Source organism: Haliaeetus albicilla, chromosome 2 (genome assembly GCF_947461875.1).
Source record: "Haliaeetus albicilla chromosome 2, bHalAlb1.1, whole genome shotgun sequence".
NCBI classification, from domain to species: domain Eukaryota; kingdom Metazoa; phylum Chordata; class Aves; order Accipitriformes; family Accipitridae; genus Haliaeetus; species Haliaeetus albicilla.
Window position 1 is genome coordinate 19,984,795 of NC_091484.1, and position 18,724 is coordinate 20,003,518.

An 18,724-nucleotide genomic window follows, 5' to 3' on the forward strand; every position below is an offset into this window, starting at 1 on the left:
TGTACAGCTTCTGCTAAGAAAGATGACAATACCACCAACAATACAGGAAGAAGGGAAATTTTACACCGACCGCGAAGGCCCCTCGCGTGACGACACAAACGCAAGGGGCTTGGGCTGCCAGCCCTCAGGCAGCCTCGCAACCACCAGATCTGCCACTGCAGGGAGCTCCGGAGTGGACATGGAAACCGCAGTAGACATTACTTTGGTGGACACAGGGGTACACTTGGTGGATAGCAACATAAAGGGACCACTGGGGCTCGGGCTTAGTGCATTTGTGATGGGACGATCTTCAACAGCTCTAAAAGGAATTTTGGTAGTCCCAGGGCTTATTGATGGAGATTTTTGTGGGACTGTGAAAATTATGATTCATGTTTTAATCCCTCCTGTTTCTATTCCTAAAGGTACCAAAATAGCACAATTAGTTCCATTCAGGTCGTGTGTTCCAAACCCAGGTGAAGTACAACGTGGAGATGGTGGATTCGGCTCCACAGGGAAACCGCAGGTATACCTTGCCATGGACATAACAAAAGGTAAACCAGAAAAGGTAGTGCAATTGGAAGGGCCTGACAGAGTTATCGTCAAGAAACTGATGACAATCGATACAGGAGCTGATGTTACGATTATTTCACGATATATTTGGCCTCCATCATGGCCATTGATCAATCGAAATTTTGGCATTGCAGGGATAGGGGGCACACAAGCCACCTTAGTAAGTCAGCTACCGATTACATTTGTGTTCCCCGACGGTGAACACGTTATGACGTGTCCGTATGTCATGACTACCCCAACTGAATTGTTTGGCCTCATAGGCCGTGATTCATTGAGCCAAATGAAGGCAATGTTAGTGACCCATCCTTTTTAGGAGCAGTCACTGAGGGGCAGCCAATCCTGAAAATTAGCTGGAAAACAGATGAGCCTGTTTGGATTGATCAGTAGCCGCTAAATTCTGAAAAGCTGCTAAAAATACAAGAGTTAGTTAAGGACCAGTTGAGACCGGGACATGTTGTTCCTTCTACTAGTCCATGGAATACACCAATATTTACCATTCCCAAGAAAACTGGGAAATGGAGACTGTTACATGATCTCAGAGCTGTGAATGCAGTGATGCACAGTATGGGAGCCCTGCAGCCAGGTTTGCCGTCTCCAGTTATGCTTCCAGAAGAATGGGATTTGTTAATTATAGATCTAAAGGATTGTTTCTTCACCATTCCCTTGCACCCAGATGATGCTGAACGGTTCGCCTTTTCAGTACCATCGATTAACAAGGCAGAGCCCTATAAGAGATACCATTGGGTCGTGTTACCGCAATGAATGCGCAATTCCCCCACGATGTGTCAGGTGTATGTGGCCTGGGCATTAGAGCCTGTAAGAAAGCAGTTTCCTCAGTTGATTATTTATCATTATATGGATGACATTTTGATAGCGGGAAGGAACTTGCCACAGGATGAAATTTTAACTCAATTGCAGGACATCTTAAGCCATTGCGGAGTAATAATTGCTCCTGAAAAGGTGCAAAAGGCAGCACCTTGGAAGTATTTGAAGTGGCACATAGATGCTAGCAATGTTAGAAATTTCAACGGTACATGATGTCCAGAAGCTTGTGGGAGATATCCAGTGGGTGCGGAATCTTTGCGGTATCACTAATAATGATATGGCCCCTCTGGTAGAACTCTTGGGTACGAGCGCATGTGCAGATTGATACCTATCCCGCTGCCATGTGGGCCACGGCACAAACTGGAGAAAAGGCCTTACATATTGAATGACATCTTCATGCTTCTTTTGCAGTGCTGGGTGTGCCTAAAGAAATTAAGACGGACAACCGCCCAGCCTATGGTTCTACATGATTTGCTCGATTTTGTAATTTGTGGGGAATTCACCATGGTACGGGCATTCCACATCTTCCCACAGGACAGGCTATTGTCGAACGGGCCAACCAAACCTTAAAGAGCATGCTGCAAAAACAAAAGGGGGAAACCCAGGGCTTACTCCCAGAGGAACGATTGGCCAAAGCCTTATTTGTGCTAAATTATCTTAGATTGACAGGTGATCACAAAGACCCACGAATGGTAGTGCATCATGCTCTTTTACAGGCGGAAAGGACGCAACAAGGTACAGGAATCATGGTAATGTATAAGGACCCAGAATCCGGGAAATGGTGCGGACCAGTAGAAGTAAAACTTACTGGGAGAGGGTATATGTGTCTGCTTACAGATCGAGGCCTTCGCTGGATCCCGGCTAAGTGGGTCAAGCCATGGCTTCACACTGATGCTGGACCTGGAATTGTCCCAATGGCAACTGGGGTGGCACCGGCGGGTGCTGGAGCCACTGATCCGACAGATTCTGACTAATAGAGTATTACACTTTAGAGGACTAGCAGACACTGAGTCCTTCAGAGAGGTTTTTAGAACAGCGTGCCTTATTGTATATAGAACTTGCTTTAGGTAAAAAGTGTGTTAAGCATAATTTGGTTAAACATAGTGTGATTACGGGAAGACAGTGCGGGGTAAACGTAAAAGTTAGTTAAAGCCAAAATTAGGGGTAAGGTCTATTTCCATTAATAACCTGGGAACGAGGTTGATTGTGTTTCCACAGCTACAGGCCCATGACGGACTCCTGTTGAATTTGCACGATCATCATCATCTGGAGCATCATAGATGGTGTGGCAATATGAATACCACCTCAGTCAAAAACTAATGTATAGGTCACCTTGGCTAACATAATAGGTCAAGATTCTCTGTGCACCGCAACCGCATCATAAAGCCCACGAACCAATAGACAAGATGGCTATGACTCATGCAGTGCGCCTGGCCAGCGAGCGCATGCGTCATAGATTGCAACCGAGGCGGACTTTTGGCACTCGCTGGCCATGTGTGCTAAAAACCCGTTCCTCTGCAAATGTATAGATACCGGGATTTTCCAAAGAGCATCGGGCTGGTGTACAGTGAGGCCATTGTTGCCTCTGTGGGGACGCCCACGGAAAGCTGGCACCTACCGACTGCTGGGCTGAGTTCGCGGAGCAAGATGACACAAGAATGTATGGATGGTTCATCTTCCTCATAGTCCTCATGGTTCGGGTCATTAGGGGTAACGGGTTGGCTCAAAGAATTATGGGCATTGTTGTAGTTATTGTGATTTTAGCTATTGTAATAATTCTACCTTGTACAGCTTGTTAAGAAAAAATGGCATCCCAAGTTATTAAGCAAGCCTGGATTGCTCAAAAACAAAAAGGGGGAATTGTTGAGGATTTCTTGGCTGGGCGAGGGCATGTGAGCAATCCAGCCGTTAGGTGGGAACGAAGCATAAGTTTACAAAGTGCTGGAGCAGACAAGGACGCTGTGTCCTTGTACGCTGGGAAAAAGGAAGATAAGAAGAGCCTGACAAACAACTCCTGGATGCTGAAGAAAGAGATAAGTAACTGCTGGACACCTCGTGAAGAAGCTTGCACAGCCAATAGAGGATAAGTTAGTGTCACGTGAACCGGGGTATTGTACCAATTAGAGTATTGTATAAGGTGCGTGGACAAGTCAGTCTTGTATAAATGTCAAGACATCTGAACAATAAACGAGCAAGATGTTTAACTCACATTGAGTATGATTCTTGACTCCGGCCATTTTTCCCAACATTGCTTAAGTAGACTTGGAAGAGTAGAATAGGTTATTTTTAAACCACAGTTGTTATGACTGCTTGTAAGGTGTAGAGACATTTAAGAACCAGAACACTTTGGCATTTTGGGAGTATTGAAACATTTCTGTAAACTGAAATTGTAATAGTTATATCTTTAGGAATTTTGGTTTGAAATAAAGTATCTAACTCTTTTTTTGCTCTTAATATATTCTGAATGCTATTCCCCCCAAAATCTAGTTTGTTTATTTTAGTAAGTAAGCTTTTATTGAGGTTAGAATATTTAGTGTTCTTCCTCATAGTAAACACTCATGTAAATTAAAATGAATTATTTTTGTTAGGATTACTTACGAGTACAATTTTAATTTACTAACAACTTTAAGATTAAAACTATATAAATAACATTGCTTTGTTTCATTTGTATTTCTTTTGCTTACCTTAGGTCGAGATTTGATATGCATACAGTCCATGGATGGGATGCTTATGTTGTTTGAACAGGAAAGCTATGCTTTTGGCCGTTTTTTACCTGGTTTTCTTCTGCCTGGTCCCTTGACTTACAACTCTCGGACAGATTCTTTCATTACAGTGTCTTCTTGTCGACAAGTTGAGAGTTACAAGTATGTGTTCATGTTCAGTAATTATAGTGTATTTTGGTGCTATCATTTAGTATGTAAACAAATTAAGTGATCATGTCTAATTTTTATTGCCTTTACTAATATTGTATCCAAAGCAGGTGATAGGTAGTTGCAGGAAAGAAGAAAAACAAAATGTTCTATATTGTTGAGTGATTACCATCTCTGTACAGTCATAGAAGAAAGCATACTGTGTGTCCTGAGGACTTTATGGTCCTATTTTATTTGGATAAAGGTGTTAAGTTTGCTAGTTTATCAAGGCACATCAGGTTGTCCTGCAAGTGCCAGGTTTTTCCCTGCTTCAGTCTAATCTGTGCTTTCAGTGTTGTCTGCACTATACTGCTTGAGCAAGATGTTCCTTCCAGTTATTTCAGTGGGATTTTTATTTTGATGCAAGTAGGTGTTAGTATGATGAATCTGTTCTGTTTTCAGAAAAGATTTGAGACAGGGCTTTGGCTTTTGTGATCATAGGATCCTCTCAAAGGAATGAGAGATGGTGGGGAGAGATGGAATCCACCTGACAAAGCTGCAGAGGAGGCTTATAAACCTCCTTGACTGCTAGACTGACAGATAGGTGCTAAATCTAGGATGTAAGTGATGGTATAGGGTATAAGGGTCAAATGCACCAAGGGGGATGCTTTCATAATACCTTCGAGGAAGTAGGATAAGTGGGGGCCCATATTAAGTGCATATTTTCAAACACTTACAGCCTTGGAAACAAAAAGGACTTGTGTGTGCAGTTAGAGATGTGACAGGGTAGCTTGCATGACTAAGGTGCTGTAAGTGACTCCAGGCTCTTCAGGAAGAAAAGACAGACGTGGGAGGATTTGTGTTCACCATGGAGGGAGCAGCTTGAATACATGGTGCTCTCTTACAGAGCCACCATGTTGAGAGTTTATTAAGCATTCATCTGTTTAGAATCAGATGAATGCTTGAGGAAGGGGATGTTGTGGTGGATGTCTGCTGTGAAGCCTTTTTTATACAAGAAGTTTCCTAATTGCAGGCCCTTGTTCTTATGGAGGACTAATGTCTGCTGGGAGGGCAACACAATGGACTTCAGCAATGTGGAAGGTTTCTGAGGTGTGTTAGGCAAAACTTTTTTTGATGCAGATGCTAGACAGCCTGGCTAGGGAAGATGCTTTGCTGAGTCCGCAACTCAGAAAGAAGAAAGAAATGTTTGGAGAAGTAATAGTCAGCATCTGCCGTTGAGTGTTGCAGACATTGGCTGCAGTGACCATGAGATGGTAGAGATTAAGATCCTGAGAGAAGTGAGGAAGATAAGCAGTGGACTAAAGACTGTAGATTTCAAGAGAACATACTTGGGCTTGTTCAAGAAACTGGTAGGCAGGATCCTGTGAGAGACTGCCCTGAGGGGCAAAAGGGCTCAGGAGAGCTGCCGAATCTTCATGGGTAACTGTCTCAAAGACTAAGAACAATCCATTTCAATGTTCAAGAAAATAAGAAGTAGCAGAAGGCAGCTTGACTGGACAGGTAGCTCCTGACTGAGTTCAAATGGAAAAAAGAAATGTATGAGATGGAAGTTAATACGGACTACTAAAGAGGAATATAAAATATCATGTGGGCATGCAGGGAATGGGATTGAGAAGATACAAGCTTGGTTAAAACTTCTACTGGCAGAGGGTCTGAAGAACAAGGACTTCCACAGATACCTCAGATGCAAAAAGGTAGATCCAGGAAATTGACCCAGTACTGAACAGATTGGGCAACATTAAGAAAGGTGTGAAAAGACCAAGGAACTTAATGCTTGCTTTGCCTCATCCTTTCTCCATTAAAACTGAAAAGGTCTGCTCTTATGCTTTTTGCATCTCTGTGCCTAGCAGTAAATTGGGGTGGTGTAGTGTTTGGGGTAGAGCTACTACCCATGATAAAAAAATGGATGAAAAATTGGCAGAGCTGTCAGGCTTACAGAGTAGTAGTTGTCTGCAGTTCTAACTAGCAGCCATAGATGAGTGATGTTCCTTAGGAGCTGATACTGGAGCCAGTATTTCTGTAACATCTTCATCCTGGACAATAGGACAGAATGCATGTCCTGAAATTCAAGGACAATGCCAAATTGTAGGAAGTGGCTAACATAAAGAGGGTAGAGCTACCATTCAGAGGAATCTCATCAAGCTGGAGGAATGGGCTGACAAGTATCTTTAAGGATTTTTTCAGACATAATCTTATTAAAGAAAATAAGAATGCCACTTTTTATAGATTATGCCTTGGGAATCTAATCTGGGGAATGTTAATCTAACACAATGCTTTGTCACACTACCCTGCTCTATCACTGAATTTCTCAAACAATACTCTTTTTTTATTATGCTGCTTAAGCTTGATCAGATGGTTTTTAGATTCTGGATATTGCATGAGCAGATTATAGACATTGTGTATTGTTTTCTTAACACAGGAGAAGATGTATATGTTGCAAGTAAAAGTAATTTAATAGAAAATTCATATTTTTCCTAAGAAAAAAATTAGAATAGGATTTATTGTTATTGGTAATAAATAAATATTTTTTCTTTAAAATTATTATCTCATGCATTTTCATTATGTTTAGATTCTTGACTCTTACAACAAATGTGGCTAAAATCCTTCCTAAGTCTGTCACTGATTCACAAGTGTGCTGCCTTTATTGTAGGAAGGTGTAGTTTTAAAGGAACTCTTCGGTTATTGGTCTTTAGTGCCAAGTGTTAAGACACTGTGGTACTAATCTCTAGTGTGTGTGTAAACTATTAGGACATTAGAATAGAGTTAAGTAATCCTTCTAAAGTAAAGAAAATAGACATGGTAAGAAGAGAAGATGTTATTTTTATGGTATTAAACATTTTTTTTCTCATAGTAAATGAAAAATACAGCAGTTCTATCTAGTGTTTTTAGCAGAAAAAGTTGCCAAATTTCAAATTACCCATCTTCCTATAGCTCATACAGACCAATGCCTTCATATAAAAGCAGTATTTCCTGTGTTGATTCTGAATTCTTTCAAGGTCTAAAAGCAAAATGTGTCCTATTTAAATGATCGTATACTTCATGTGATGGCTGAATTGAGAGTTTATGTTGGTCATCTGTGGCTTGAGATTTTTGTGACGAAAGACTTGTATGCAGTATGTATGGTCAATCCATATTGCAGTTCAATGGGAGTTTGGTTTGAAAACTCTATTAGTCCCTGATTAGTTAATAAAATGACAATGTGCTAACCAAGACTATCAATAAAATATGGTGAAAAGAGAAAATTTTATTAGGTCAGAATCTGCAACTTCTCTTATAAAATGTGTTAAACTGAAAAAGGGAAGTGAATTTGTTCATATAGAGGACGCCTAAAGACATAATAATTGTACTAAAAGCAGCTTATTTAGTATTTTTAACTAGGTCATAGCATTCACCTTAAGCAATTAAATTTCTTACTCCAAGTGCATAGTTTACTTCTGTAAGTAACATAATTTTAGAAACTAAGAACCTTCAGTAGCGAGCACCACAATACATGCATCTGAAATGTGAGGGTTGCTGGTGTCTTCATTTTAAATCTATAACTTTGATAATATACAAAAATACATACTTTTATTTGTTAAATTGGAACATTCAGAATTGTGTTGGTTTGAGCTTAGGAGCTGATGGTACTCTATGACTTCCGGAATTGAATGCTATCTTTTTGGATAAGTTTTTTGCTGTTTTTTTGTTGTTGTTCTTGTTTATTTCACTTTTGTAGGAAATGTCAGTATTTTACAGATTACGTAATGTGCATACATGGGAAACAGGGTTGTTCAGTAAGTTAGGACACCAGCACAAATTCAGGAAAGAAATAGTTACAGAAAAGTCAGTGAGGACACAGTTTGAACATTGAGGCTTGCATAGGTGTAAATGAGGATGGATAGATGGTGTGGAGGTTTTAAGGTAGTTGACATCTTTGTTCTAATGTCTTCATTGCCAATTTTTCTTAGTATGGTTGGTTGGCAGTTACAAAATAATAAAAAAACCCCAAACCCACAAACCTCCCATCTATTGCAAGATGTGCCACCTACTGGTGCCAGTTTACTGTTATCTCTTGGATTGGAACCACTTAGTTTACTTAATGGATGTGCTTCAGAGTGTAACTATTAAATATAGCAGATTGTATTTCAGGGTAGCTCAGGAGGTTTTTTTTAAAGCTTAGTAAGAGCAAAAAAGTTTATTTTTTATTAGAATCCTATTTTCTCAATTTGATAATATGTTGGTTTCTTGCTTCTGTCTCTGTGGCCTAGATTTCTTTCCTGTAATATATTTAGCTGTTGAATTTATTTTAACACCAGATAAAATCTGAATAGAAATGTTTGTTTTCATTTCTGCCTTTACATTTAGCTGTTATCCTACAGTGATATTTACCTTAACACCTTTGCTCATAATAGATGTGTTGAAGTAGGCTTTCTAACAATCCTTTTAGACTGTGCTTTTACTGTGTATGTATACTCATAATATGATAATTATATTTTATTTTTTATTTAATGTAAGGATATTAACCACAAAGATATTTTTTTCCCACTTTTTTAAACTTCCTATAACAGATACCAAGTGCTGGCATTTGCGAAGGATGCTGATGAAAGACAAGAACCAGAACAGCAAAAACTTAGTTCTGGAAAAAGACTTGTGGTAAACCCAGTTTATTTTACATAACCTGTATGGTACACTGCATACATGTTAAAAAGACCAATGCTAAGTAACGAATGGAAACATTGTCTGCTGACAAAGGACCTGATCCAATGGCCATTAAAGGGAATGGAAAGACTCCAGTAGATTTCCATTAAGATTTTTTTGGGCCTCAGTTGTTTAAGGCTGGGCCTTAAAACTTACTGTTGTTCTAAGGAGGAAAAAAAAAAAAGATAGAACTCTGTACTGGAGATAACTGTTTTTAAGGCAGTCTTTGTAATGCAGAACCTAAACTGTAGTAAAATAGATAAATAGGTACACATGAAATAGTGGTCATGTTTTTAATTTAAGTCTATTTGTGATTTGGTATTGGACTTACAAAATTAACCTCATTCTACTTGGGGAATCCTTTGTACTTAGAGAAAACTCAGCAGTGAAAAATGTTTCCATAGTCAGTATCCTGGACTCTTTTTGTCAAAAACCTGTGGATTCAATGGTATTCAGGAGGTCCCTGTGACTAAGTTTAATATTGGAGCTGCCTCCTATTAAGAGGAAGACAGTTTCATTCTCTGTGGTCCTGCAGTAGAATTGCTTGTCTGCTAAATATACTGTATAAAATGCTAGCTAGATTCAGCATATTTCAGGTATGACAGTAAACTATTGGGAGAGCATCTTCCTTCCAGTGGCTAATCATAGAATTTTTTCAAACTGTAAGTCAGGCAGAATCCTACATCTTGAATTAGGAGAAGACATAGTTTTTAAATAAGAAATTTGGAAGCTTTATCAGATATGCTGCAAATTAAATACATTTTTTTAATCTAAAATTAGAAGCATACATGGAGACAAATGTAATAAGCCTGGCTTTTTTTCCCTTTGACTTTTAAGACGGCACTTCCAGCTTCATATATCAGATATGCCAGTAAAGAATGCATTCTATGTTCTTTAAGCAAAATGATTGATACTGTTCATATAGGAAGTGCTGACAGTTAAACTTTGATTTTTTTTTTTTTACTCCATAAATACTGAATTTCTGTTTAACCACCTTGGCAGCAGTAAAAAGCAATTTTTGCATGTGTGAATGAGTTGAAATTTCTCAGAGGAGCTGAAGTAACAAACCAATGAAATGTATCAATAAGCAGTAGTGTTGTTTAAAGAAGTAACGATATAGGCAAGGCAGGATTTGTAAGTGATTGCTTATTATATCAGGGTATGTAGTTGGAAAAGTAAACAAGCTATGGTATACACAAACGTTCTTCAAATTGAAGGATGTACATTAGTGATTGCAAGCATGAGTATTGGCTTACAAACCTCAGACTTGTCTATTTTTCCTTTTACATGTATTGGTAGAATAAGTTACCACCTTTCACGCTAACCTTGCCCTTAATCTGGGGAGATATACAGAGGCAGATTTAAAAGATTCTAATATTCTGTTCTTGGATTTAATAGTTGAAGTATAAGGCATTTTCATTTTGAATGGGGTGTGTATTTTAAAATTTAAATATACTTAAATGAACTGCATAGCCGTCAATCATGATTATTTTAAAATGTGGATGTTTTTGCTGCTTCACTTGCAATAAGGAAAGTTACCAACTGCCTTTAAAATAAGAGGATAACTCTCAAAAAAAGACCTTGATTTTGCTTTTCTATCTATGTTAATGATATTCATGTAACTTGATGATTTCTGAGCCTTCTCCAAGTTTTGCCTTTAATATGCAGCTGTCAACTGATCTCTGGAGTATGTTTTTTCTTTTGAAGGTGGATTGGGTTTTAAACATCGGAGAGCAAGCACTGGATATATGCGTTGTCTCCTTTAATCAGGCAGTTTCTTCTGTTTTTGTGCTTGGTGAGAGAAACTTCTTTTGCCTTAAGGATAATGGGCAAATTCGATTTATGAAAAAGCTTGATTACAGTCCGAGTTGCTTCATTCCTTATTGTTCAGGTTTGTAAAAGGAAAATTCAACTTTACTTTAGCTTGGTTACTTTTACAGCTAAGATTATTTTTTTTTCACTGAATAAATATATTTTTCTGAATAAGCTGTTGATTTCTAGAAAATCCGTGGAATCATAATTCTCTTTTTGGATGAAGCAGGTTTATTTTCAAATGTTACTTAGTGTGAAGTCTCATAATTTTTAGAATCTAAATAAGTATTTTCTCATCACCAAATTGAGGTACTTGTCTAGTGTTTGAGTAAGTTTGCCCGGGCTACCAAAGCAACAAACATGAAAGAGTGAGAGATTTTGGAAGAGTAAACTAGTGTTTGAGGACCTTCTGTCATTTACTGATAGTTAAAAAAAAAGAAAATAAAGTTTACTGTTAGGAGATGAAACTAACTTATTATGTTGTGTGGAAGCAACTGGGTTAGACGTCACTATAGAACTACAGATTCTTAATACCTATTCTATATTAATGTTTCAAAAACTATCTGATAAATTTTTACACCATTTTTTATTTTAGACTTAAAATATCATTTTAGACTTTATGAATATGATTTTAACAATCTTCACATTTTATACTTTCTGATTTAAATTATATTATAAATAAACCCTATAAATGCATACATGTTTAATCAGTATTCACAAGTCAATGAATTAATGAAGAGTATAAGTAGCTGATATTTAACCAATGTGTATTTTGTCATATCTATCCTGGCATGCCAACATGGCAATTATGAGTCTTTGCTCATCATGTTTTAAATTACCAAACATGGCTGGCTAGAACCTTGGAAAGTTGTGGCATGTGTTGTGTAGTATGCAACTGAAATTGGTATCCATAATTAATCACATATGTCCTTGGTTATTGTCAATGTAACTTTCATAACTTTTGACACTGTAATTATATTAAATTCATTTATAACAAGTAATGGCTTAAAAGGAAAAGGAAAAAATAGTGTAATGATACAAGCCTCCAAGAAAAGTACTGGCTTTTGAAAATCTTTCATCCTAAAACTGATTTTATATCTTTGACAGTGGAAGAAGGAACAATAAACACTCTAATTGGAAACCATGGTAAAATGTTGAATGTTTATCAAGATGTTACACTGAAATGGGCCACTCAACTTCCCCACATTCCTGTATCAGTGAAAGTAGCAAATTTACAGTAAGTAACTTGTTAAAGTTTACTTTTTTCAGATTAATTTCCCGTTGTGAAATTTGCTTCTAGATCCTATTAAACACTTCTGAGGTATGTAACAAAGTGACTTGTAAAAGGAAAATTCAGCGTTTTTTCTTTGTTTTGTAAAATATTAATTTCATTAATGAGCATACTGTTAATTGTAGAAGAATACTAGAATTGCTATACTGTGCTTTAGATTTTCGTTTTTTCTTGAGTGAAGGTAGAACCTGGGCTCTACTCCACTCCAGTGGAGTAGTTTCTTCTTTAAAAGAATGAAAAGTGAAGCTTTGCAGTCTGGTAAGATCCTTCCCTGAGACAGGAAAATAGGGAATCTCACTGGAAATCTGTTCTTCATTAAGCATTTAAGAGCATATGAATTCCAGAGATGATTTGTTGGAACAGATTATTACACTCCAATGTTAAACTGTAGAAATTAAGGAACTGTTTAAATTGCTGAGGATTGTACTGCAACAGACCAAAACTTTCTTTAAAATACACAGACAGGTCAGGGAAAAACTGGCTGGGCAGAGAGATCAAGTGTAGAGAAATTGCGACATACTGATAACTTGTGCTGAGTCTGTCACTGAAATCAGCAAACTACAGAAAAGTTCAGCTAGTGTTTTTAGAATCCATCTTATGCCTGTACTGTGTGCCACCAGAGCTGTGGTGAGTGCTGGCTGCCCGATGCCTGTGACCGTATGCGATGCAGTAGGAGTGGCCTTGTCAGGAAGATAATTTCTGATCCCCAGCAGGTTTGTGGCTGCTGTGCCAACATACACTGGATTGTTGAATACTTGATCATAAGTCACGCGTTTTATCTCGTAACAAATGAAAATGCAACATCTGACTAGCTAGCTTTACTGACTTCTGCAGAGTAATCTGAGGGATGTTTGTGTTGTGTTTGATACTAGTGGTTACTTAATGATTTTTTAATAATTTAGAATTTAAATTTTTTTTAGACTCTCTGGAGAGAGTTGTGCTGGCTTTCATCCAACAGGTCTTACAAGTAAAATATAATGAATAGTGTCAGTGGGCCAGTTAGTATAAACCAAAAGTTAATTATGCAGGATATGACAGTACATCTTTTGAAGTTCAGAAAAATATTTGTGTCAGAAAAAATTAGAAAAAGGCATTGATTTTTACAACAGTGGATTGTACTGACATTTGTATGTACCATTATTTGTTTGGAAACTCGTATTATTGAACCATCTATTTCAATAATGCCTCTAAGAAGTGTATGCAGATTCTGACTGTTCCATGTGAACTTTAACACTCAGTAGTTTGATCTTAGTGAGAATTTTGAGAGCCTACTTTTGTATGATTTGTCCCAGATCATTTTGCTAGTTAGATTTGGAATTCCTGCAGACCTACTAATGATAGGGTTTGGTTTGGGGTTTTGTTCTGTAGAGGGTGGAGAGACAGCAATCTAGTTATACAAACTTCTTTATAAACTTTATACAACTGCTGGTAAATGAAGGAATGTCTTTGTGTCTAGACCCAATGGCCTGAAAGGCAGGGAGAAGTCTAGGGCATATGTGTTTCAGAACTATGCTTCTGTCTTTCTCTTTAAAAATATGTGGTATGCTTGTACTTCTTTCTGACATTAAAAATAAAGATGGGCTAAACAGCAAAAACTGTGGTAAAGATTATAGAGGTAGTAATTTGGCTGAAACAAAACATATATTTTTTCTAAAATAAAAAAATAAATTTGAAAGGGAATTCTTTGCAAGCCAATGTGATAATTATTTTCTAATACTCCACTCAAGAGAGGTCTCAGTCTCAATTGGGGCCTCTGGGCACTACTGTAACATAAATAATATTAAGTACTTTAATAAGCATAGAGTTGTTAATCCTACACTGCTGAGAGATTAAAGTGCCTTAAATATGACATATGTCAATTAATTACTTTCACATCCTTTCCACTTTTATTGCAATAATACTTACAAAGTAAATGGAGTGTTCTGAAAACAGTTGTCTCGACAGATCATATATATTCATCTGTATTTTTTTGTTGGCATAATGTCTATTATTTCTAATGTAATAGCTCCGGCTTGCTGGATAAGAAAAGCATTATTAGAAGCTATTTCATATAAATGCCTTGGGGCAGGGGTAGTGATTGCTTCATAAAGGCAGTCATATACTTTATCCTATAATCTTGATAGTCTACTTCTAAGATCAACTGTTCAAGTGCTTCGGAGAATTCCAGCTAAGTAACTTGTGTTTCTAGTGTGTGCCTCTCCTTATTCTTTATGAATTGATTTTTCCTCTTACAATAATGTGAAATGCAGTATTTTCCTATTGCAATACCAGTAATGTAAATAATGATAATAACACACTACAACATGCATAAACTGCATGATTTCCATCACATTTTTAGAAACATGCAAGGAAAAATGAATCAAAGGTAAGTGGTTACTTACAACATTTTTTGTGAGGTGTCTCTGCTCTCTAGAAGTGATGTATTTTTAAGCCGTTTAACTACACTTTTTTGCCTTCTCTTAAAACCTGAATGCTCTCTGTCAGGAAGTTGAGAATTTCCTATAAAAGCTTCTGATCAGAAAATTGAACTACAGGCAAAAATTTGAGAGTTTATCTCATTCTGGGTTTTACCTGAAGATCTCTATAACTATGATCACTGAACTGGAAGTTCAGTTGTAATCATTGTTATAGAAGTTTGTCCTTTATTTTGTTAGAAGTTTGTTTTCTGGTTCTGTTAATGTATAGTAGTTACTAACTGTTTATGACATTGTTTTAATGTCCAGGGTACTCCTTACACTGACAGTTTGGATTAATTTAAACTGCTTGAGACTTTGTCTCAGCACAAATTCATCTTCCCATTGATAAGCCTGCTTGGACAGTTATATTTTTGCATGCCCTGTGTTGTCATCCTTGAAGTTACAGCTGTGCAAAAGCATTCTCGCTGAAACTCCTGAAGGAAATAGTTTACGTGTTCTGCCTGAGTTGATTAAAAAACCCCAAACAAACCTGAAAAAAACAACAAAAAAACCTCTTCTAGAGTGGTTTGAAGAGAAACTGTACATATGCAGCAGTTAGAACAGCTGAAATCTGGGAAGTTACACAAAGGAATTACAAGAATTCCTACTCTCCTCAAATTTTCAGTGTCAAAATGGTAATTGTGAGCAGCAGTGTTTGCTTGGTATCCATCATTATTATATAAATATCTTCTCAGCATTGACTTCAAAGTCCATTCCCTTTTTTCTTGCCCTTTAGGTTTCCATTTTTCTGTTTCATCAGAGACCTCTTTTCTAAGACCTTCCTTGTACCTCCACATCTCCTTTGCCAGGGAAATTTCATGAGCATTATCTCTTATAATTCTCAATTCTATGAATTTGTCACTTTTTGATGCTTCTTGAGATGTATTAGATTTTTCTCTCTCTCTGTCTGCCCCCCTCATAATTCAGGTAATTGTGTGGGGAACAAGCCCATAGGAATGTGGCTTCTATGTAGAGTTCCTATTAGCTAAAGTGCCTCATATGAAAGTAGTTTTTTTCCTGTTGGCAGGAATTTGAGCCTGTAAAGGCAAGTGACTTAATGCTCCCCCACGAAAAAGATGGGTTATGTTTGTCTGAATCATCTGAAATAACTTGTTCAGAAAGTAGCAGAAAGTCACTTTTTAAGGGCCTATCACAAGTCGTATTTGTTTTTCTGTGCCTGAATTGTCCTATCTCCATATGCTTTACCACAAAAGGTCCTTGGAGTAGAATAAAATACTTAGACAACTACTTTTCTATTTATTTGACACTAACTCACTTGGCAAAGCTGTTCCTAAGAGTACCATGTTTTAATAGCTGATTGATTGCACTATTACTCTGACCTGGCTGGCCTGAAACTAGAACGTTATGTTAAGGTGCATTCAGGCACAATAACACAAGTTGCTAGCCTAAAGGATGTTTCCATCACAAACATCTGAAATGCCACTGTGGGTTGGGTTAAAACCACATAGATAAGAGCATTATAGCTTGGATGTAGTCTCAGGAAAGGGATTTCTGCTTTGATCGCTTCCAAGTTAGAAACCTGTTTTTGCGTTAGGAAAGCGTGAAGCCTTTAAATCAGGGACTTTGTTTCTCTGAACATTTTTAAAGTTCACTAGTCTTAATTTTACTACTTGGTTTTGTTTGTACACAGTCTTCAAGTTATATCTGATAAGCCTGTGAATGCTGAAAGGTAGCCTGACTTTTTTCTTTTAAACTGAAATAGACTGCAAACTTCCCCAAATACCTCTTTTTTCAAGTCAGTATTTTGTGATGTCCCTAATTATGGTTCTTTGTGCTTTCAGCTATTGGCTAGAAATGAAGTCTGGTGTTATCTATATGGCAAAAAAATGTTGATTTAATGTAGAATTTATCAGCAGGCCCAGTTCTAGCAGTAAACCAGCCTTCTCTCAGGGTTTAGGTGATGTATTGTGGGAAAGATACTTCTTCCCTCTCTGTTTAATATATTGGGGACTCTTATTACTTTAGGCACCAGTTTGTCAGTAAACTTCATGTTTAAATGAAGGGTATTTTCACCTTCAGCCACATTGGAATTTGATTAGAAATACGCCAAGGAAAAAACTTTAGAGTCACCTGTAGTGCTTGTTTATAGGTAGTCGGATGCTTTGCATATGTGGTGCCTCTTGCTTTTAGGAGCTACATCTGGGAGTTAGAATACAGGAACCAACTTTCTTTTGTGAGCCTTTATATGTACGACTATATCTGTGAGCAAGAGGACTGTTCTTCATGGAAGAAAGATTCTTGAAGCAAATAACCCACAAAATGCCGTGTATGCCTTGTAAAATGTGAAGTTCCTTTTAATTACAAGGGGTTGACAGGTATGGACAAGTTGGTGAAAATGACTAGAATATTTGCTATCACCTTCATTTATTTGACAGATAAATATCATTTTACTTGGTAATGGAACAGCATGTTTTTTGAAGAGGAAATACAAAGCAGTCTGGAGAGTTTTTTTGTGCAGAAGTAATTTATCACCTCTAAAGAATAAGAATTTCTGAGTTTCTTAAAATATTAAATTTCCAGAACCCAACTTCTTAGCTTGAGTTAAGCTAATAAATAGATTTTCATTATTTGAGATGGGGAAAAAAATAATATTCTTTTTAAACAAAAGTAACTGTTAAAAAGCCAGGAAATAAAAGTAGACTTTATATGTTCAAGAATGGCAAGCAGGGCTACTAGTAAGCTTTATCCACGCTTAACTCTTTATGAACTTCAAGTCTGCCTAGGTTTATACTGAGGAATGATCCCATAAAAATATCACAGGGTTCCATGTATTCACCACTGATTCTCTTTTGCTCAGTTTGCAATCAAAAAGTGATTTTTTTTTTCCTGCTAATTGCTAGCATTACAACTGTCTGTGGTATTTGAAATTTTCTTAGGTAATTTTTTTGTTATTGCTTCTCCAAGTATGGTCACTGCAGGCTTGACTATAGGGGTCATGCCTGAACTACTAACATCGGTGTTGTGAACCACCAGCCCATTAAGACTGTATCACATAGTAATGTATTTATCAGCCATCTCTTAAACCCAGCTACTGGCTTTTGGTGTTCAGGTTTGGACTTAGCCTGTTACGTATTTGATTATGGATTCTACTGAATTAGAGACTTAAAGTAATAAATTTAAATTTGCACTGCGTAGGCTGAGATGCAGGAAATAGTGCAGCTTACTGAATCACTTCAAAGTTGCTGACTTAAGATGCTATAGTAGTGTCCAATTTTCTTACTACTTATAAGACAAAATAAAGTAATTCAGTAGGTCTAAAATAAGCAGAGACTATTTGACTAATGAAGGTACTTAAAATTAATTTTCTATGTGATCATGTTAATTAGTGTTGAATTTTTGTATTGTCCTATGTGATGCTGATAGCCATAGCTACTGCACTTCCCTGTCTCTTGGAAAATCCCCACTTGTGTTACGTTACACGGGTACATTACAAGAGAGTATTTTACAGTCTTTTTAAATACTTACAAGTTAGTTTTGGAGACAGTGACTTCTAATTTACTGAAGCAATAGTCTCTTGCTATGTGCTGAGTTATCATTTTACTTCTAGCTCCCTCTTTCCATTTCTTTTGCATCTTTTCTGATAAAAGCATGTGTAATATGAATAACAGATGAGTAGTGTAAAAAGATGTGTACAGTTTTGCTTAGTTATCTTGTAATTTCCAGCCTGTTTTGCTTGAAGGTAGTGTCTTTGACTTTTCTGTTTTGCCATATACTACTACTACAAGTATGTGGCATTCATTCTTTATAACCAGGGATGACCACTTAAGGATACTTACAGAACAAAGTGGGAAGTTTTTTTGGCTTGATAGTCTGATGTACCACCTTTGAACTGTCAGTGTTATTGTTGGCGTTGGCTATTTGAGGACCATGGGAGCAACAATGAATGCAAAAAAAATTCCTGATGCCTTAACCCTAGGTTCAAAAGAGTATGTGAGGAAGGGTTGGGTGGTTTTTATGGCTTAGTAGTTTACTGTGTATTCCAGTACTCTGTTCCTGTCCACTCTCTCCCCATTAGTCTGCAGCTTGACTGCAAGGCTGAGAAGTATTGCTCTGGTGACTCTAACCAATAAATTGTCCCCACACCACCTCCAGTGCACTTTAAGCATAAGCCAAGTGATATGTGCTGCTGCACTTCAGGATTGCTAATCAGTTTGTGTTTTGAAGGAAAACACACTACTGAAAGAGACATTTATTGTGTTTATTGCACTTAAAAACAATCCCAT

At 37.3% G+C, this 18,724-nt stretch overlaps 1 protein-coding gene across 3 annotated transcripts in view; it reads left to right on the forward strand.

The window, feature by feature from the left end:
* Positions 1 to 18,724, forward strand: part of BBS9 (Bardet-Biedl syndrome 9) — a 334,638-nt gene that overhangs the window by 34,260 nt on the left and 281,654 nt on the right. For all 3 annotated transcript variants that reach the window (XM_069809142.1, XM_069809153.1, XM_069809140.1), the window contains exons 6-9: positions 4,064 to 4,238; positions 8,792 to 8,876; positions 10,629 to 10,812; positions 11,841 to 11,970. In XM_069809142.1, the coding sequence (XP_069665243.1) occupies positions 4,064 to 4,238; positions 8,792 to 8,876; positions 10,629 to 10,812; positions 11,841 to 11,970 (574 nt within the window). The remainder of the gene's footprint in view (positions 1 to 4,063; positions 4,239 to 8,791; positions 8,877 to 10,628; positions 10,813 to 11,840; positions 11,971 to 18,724) is intronic.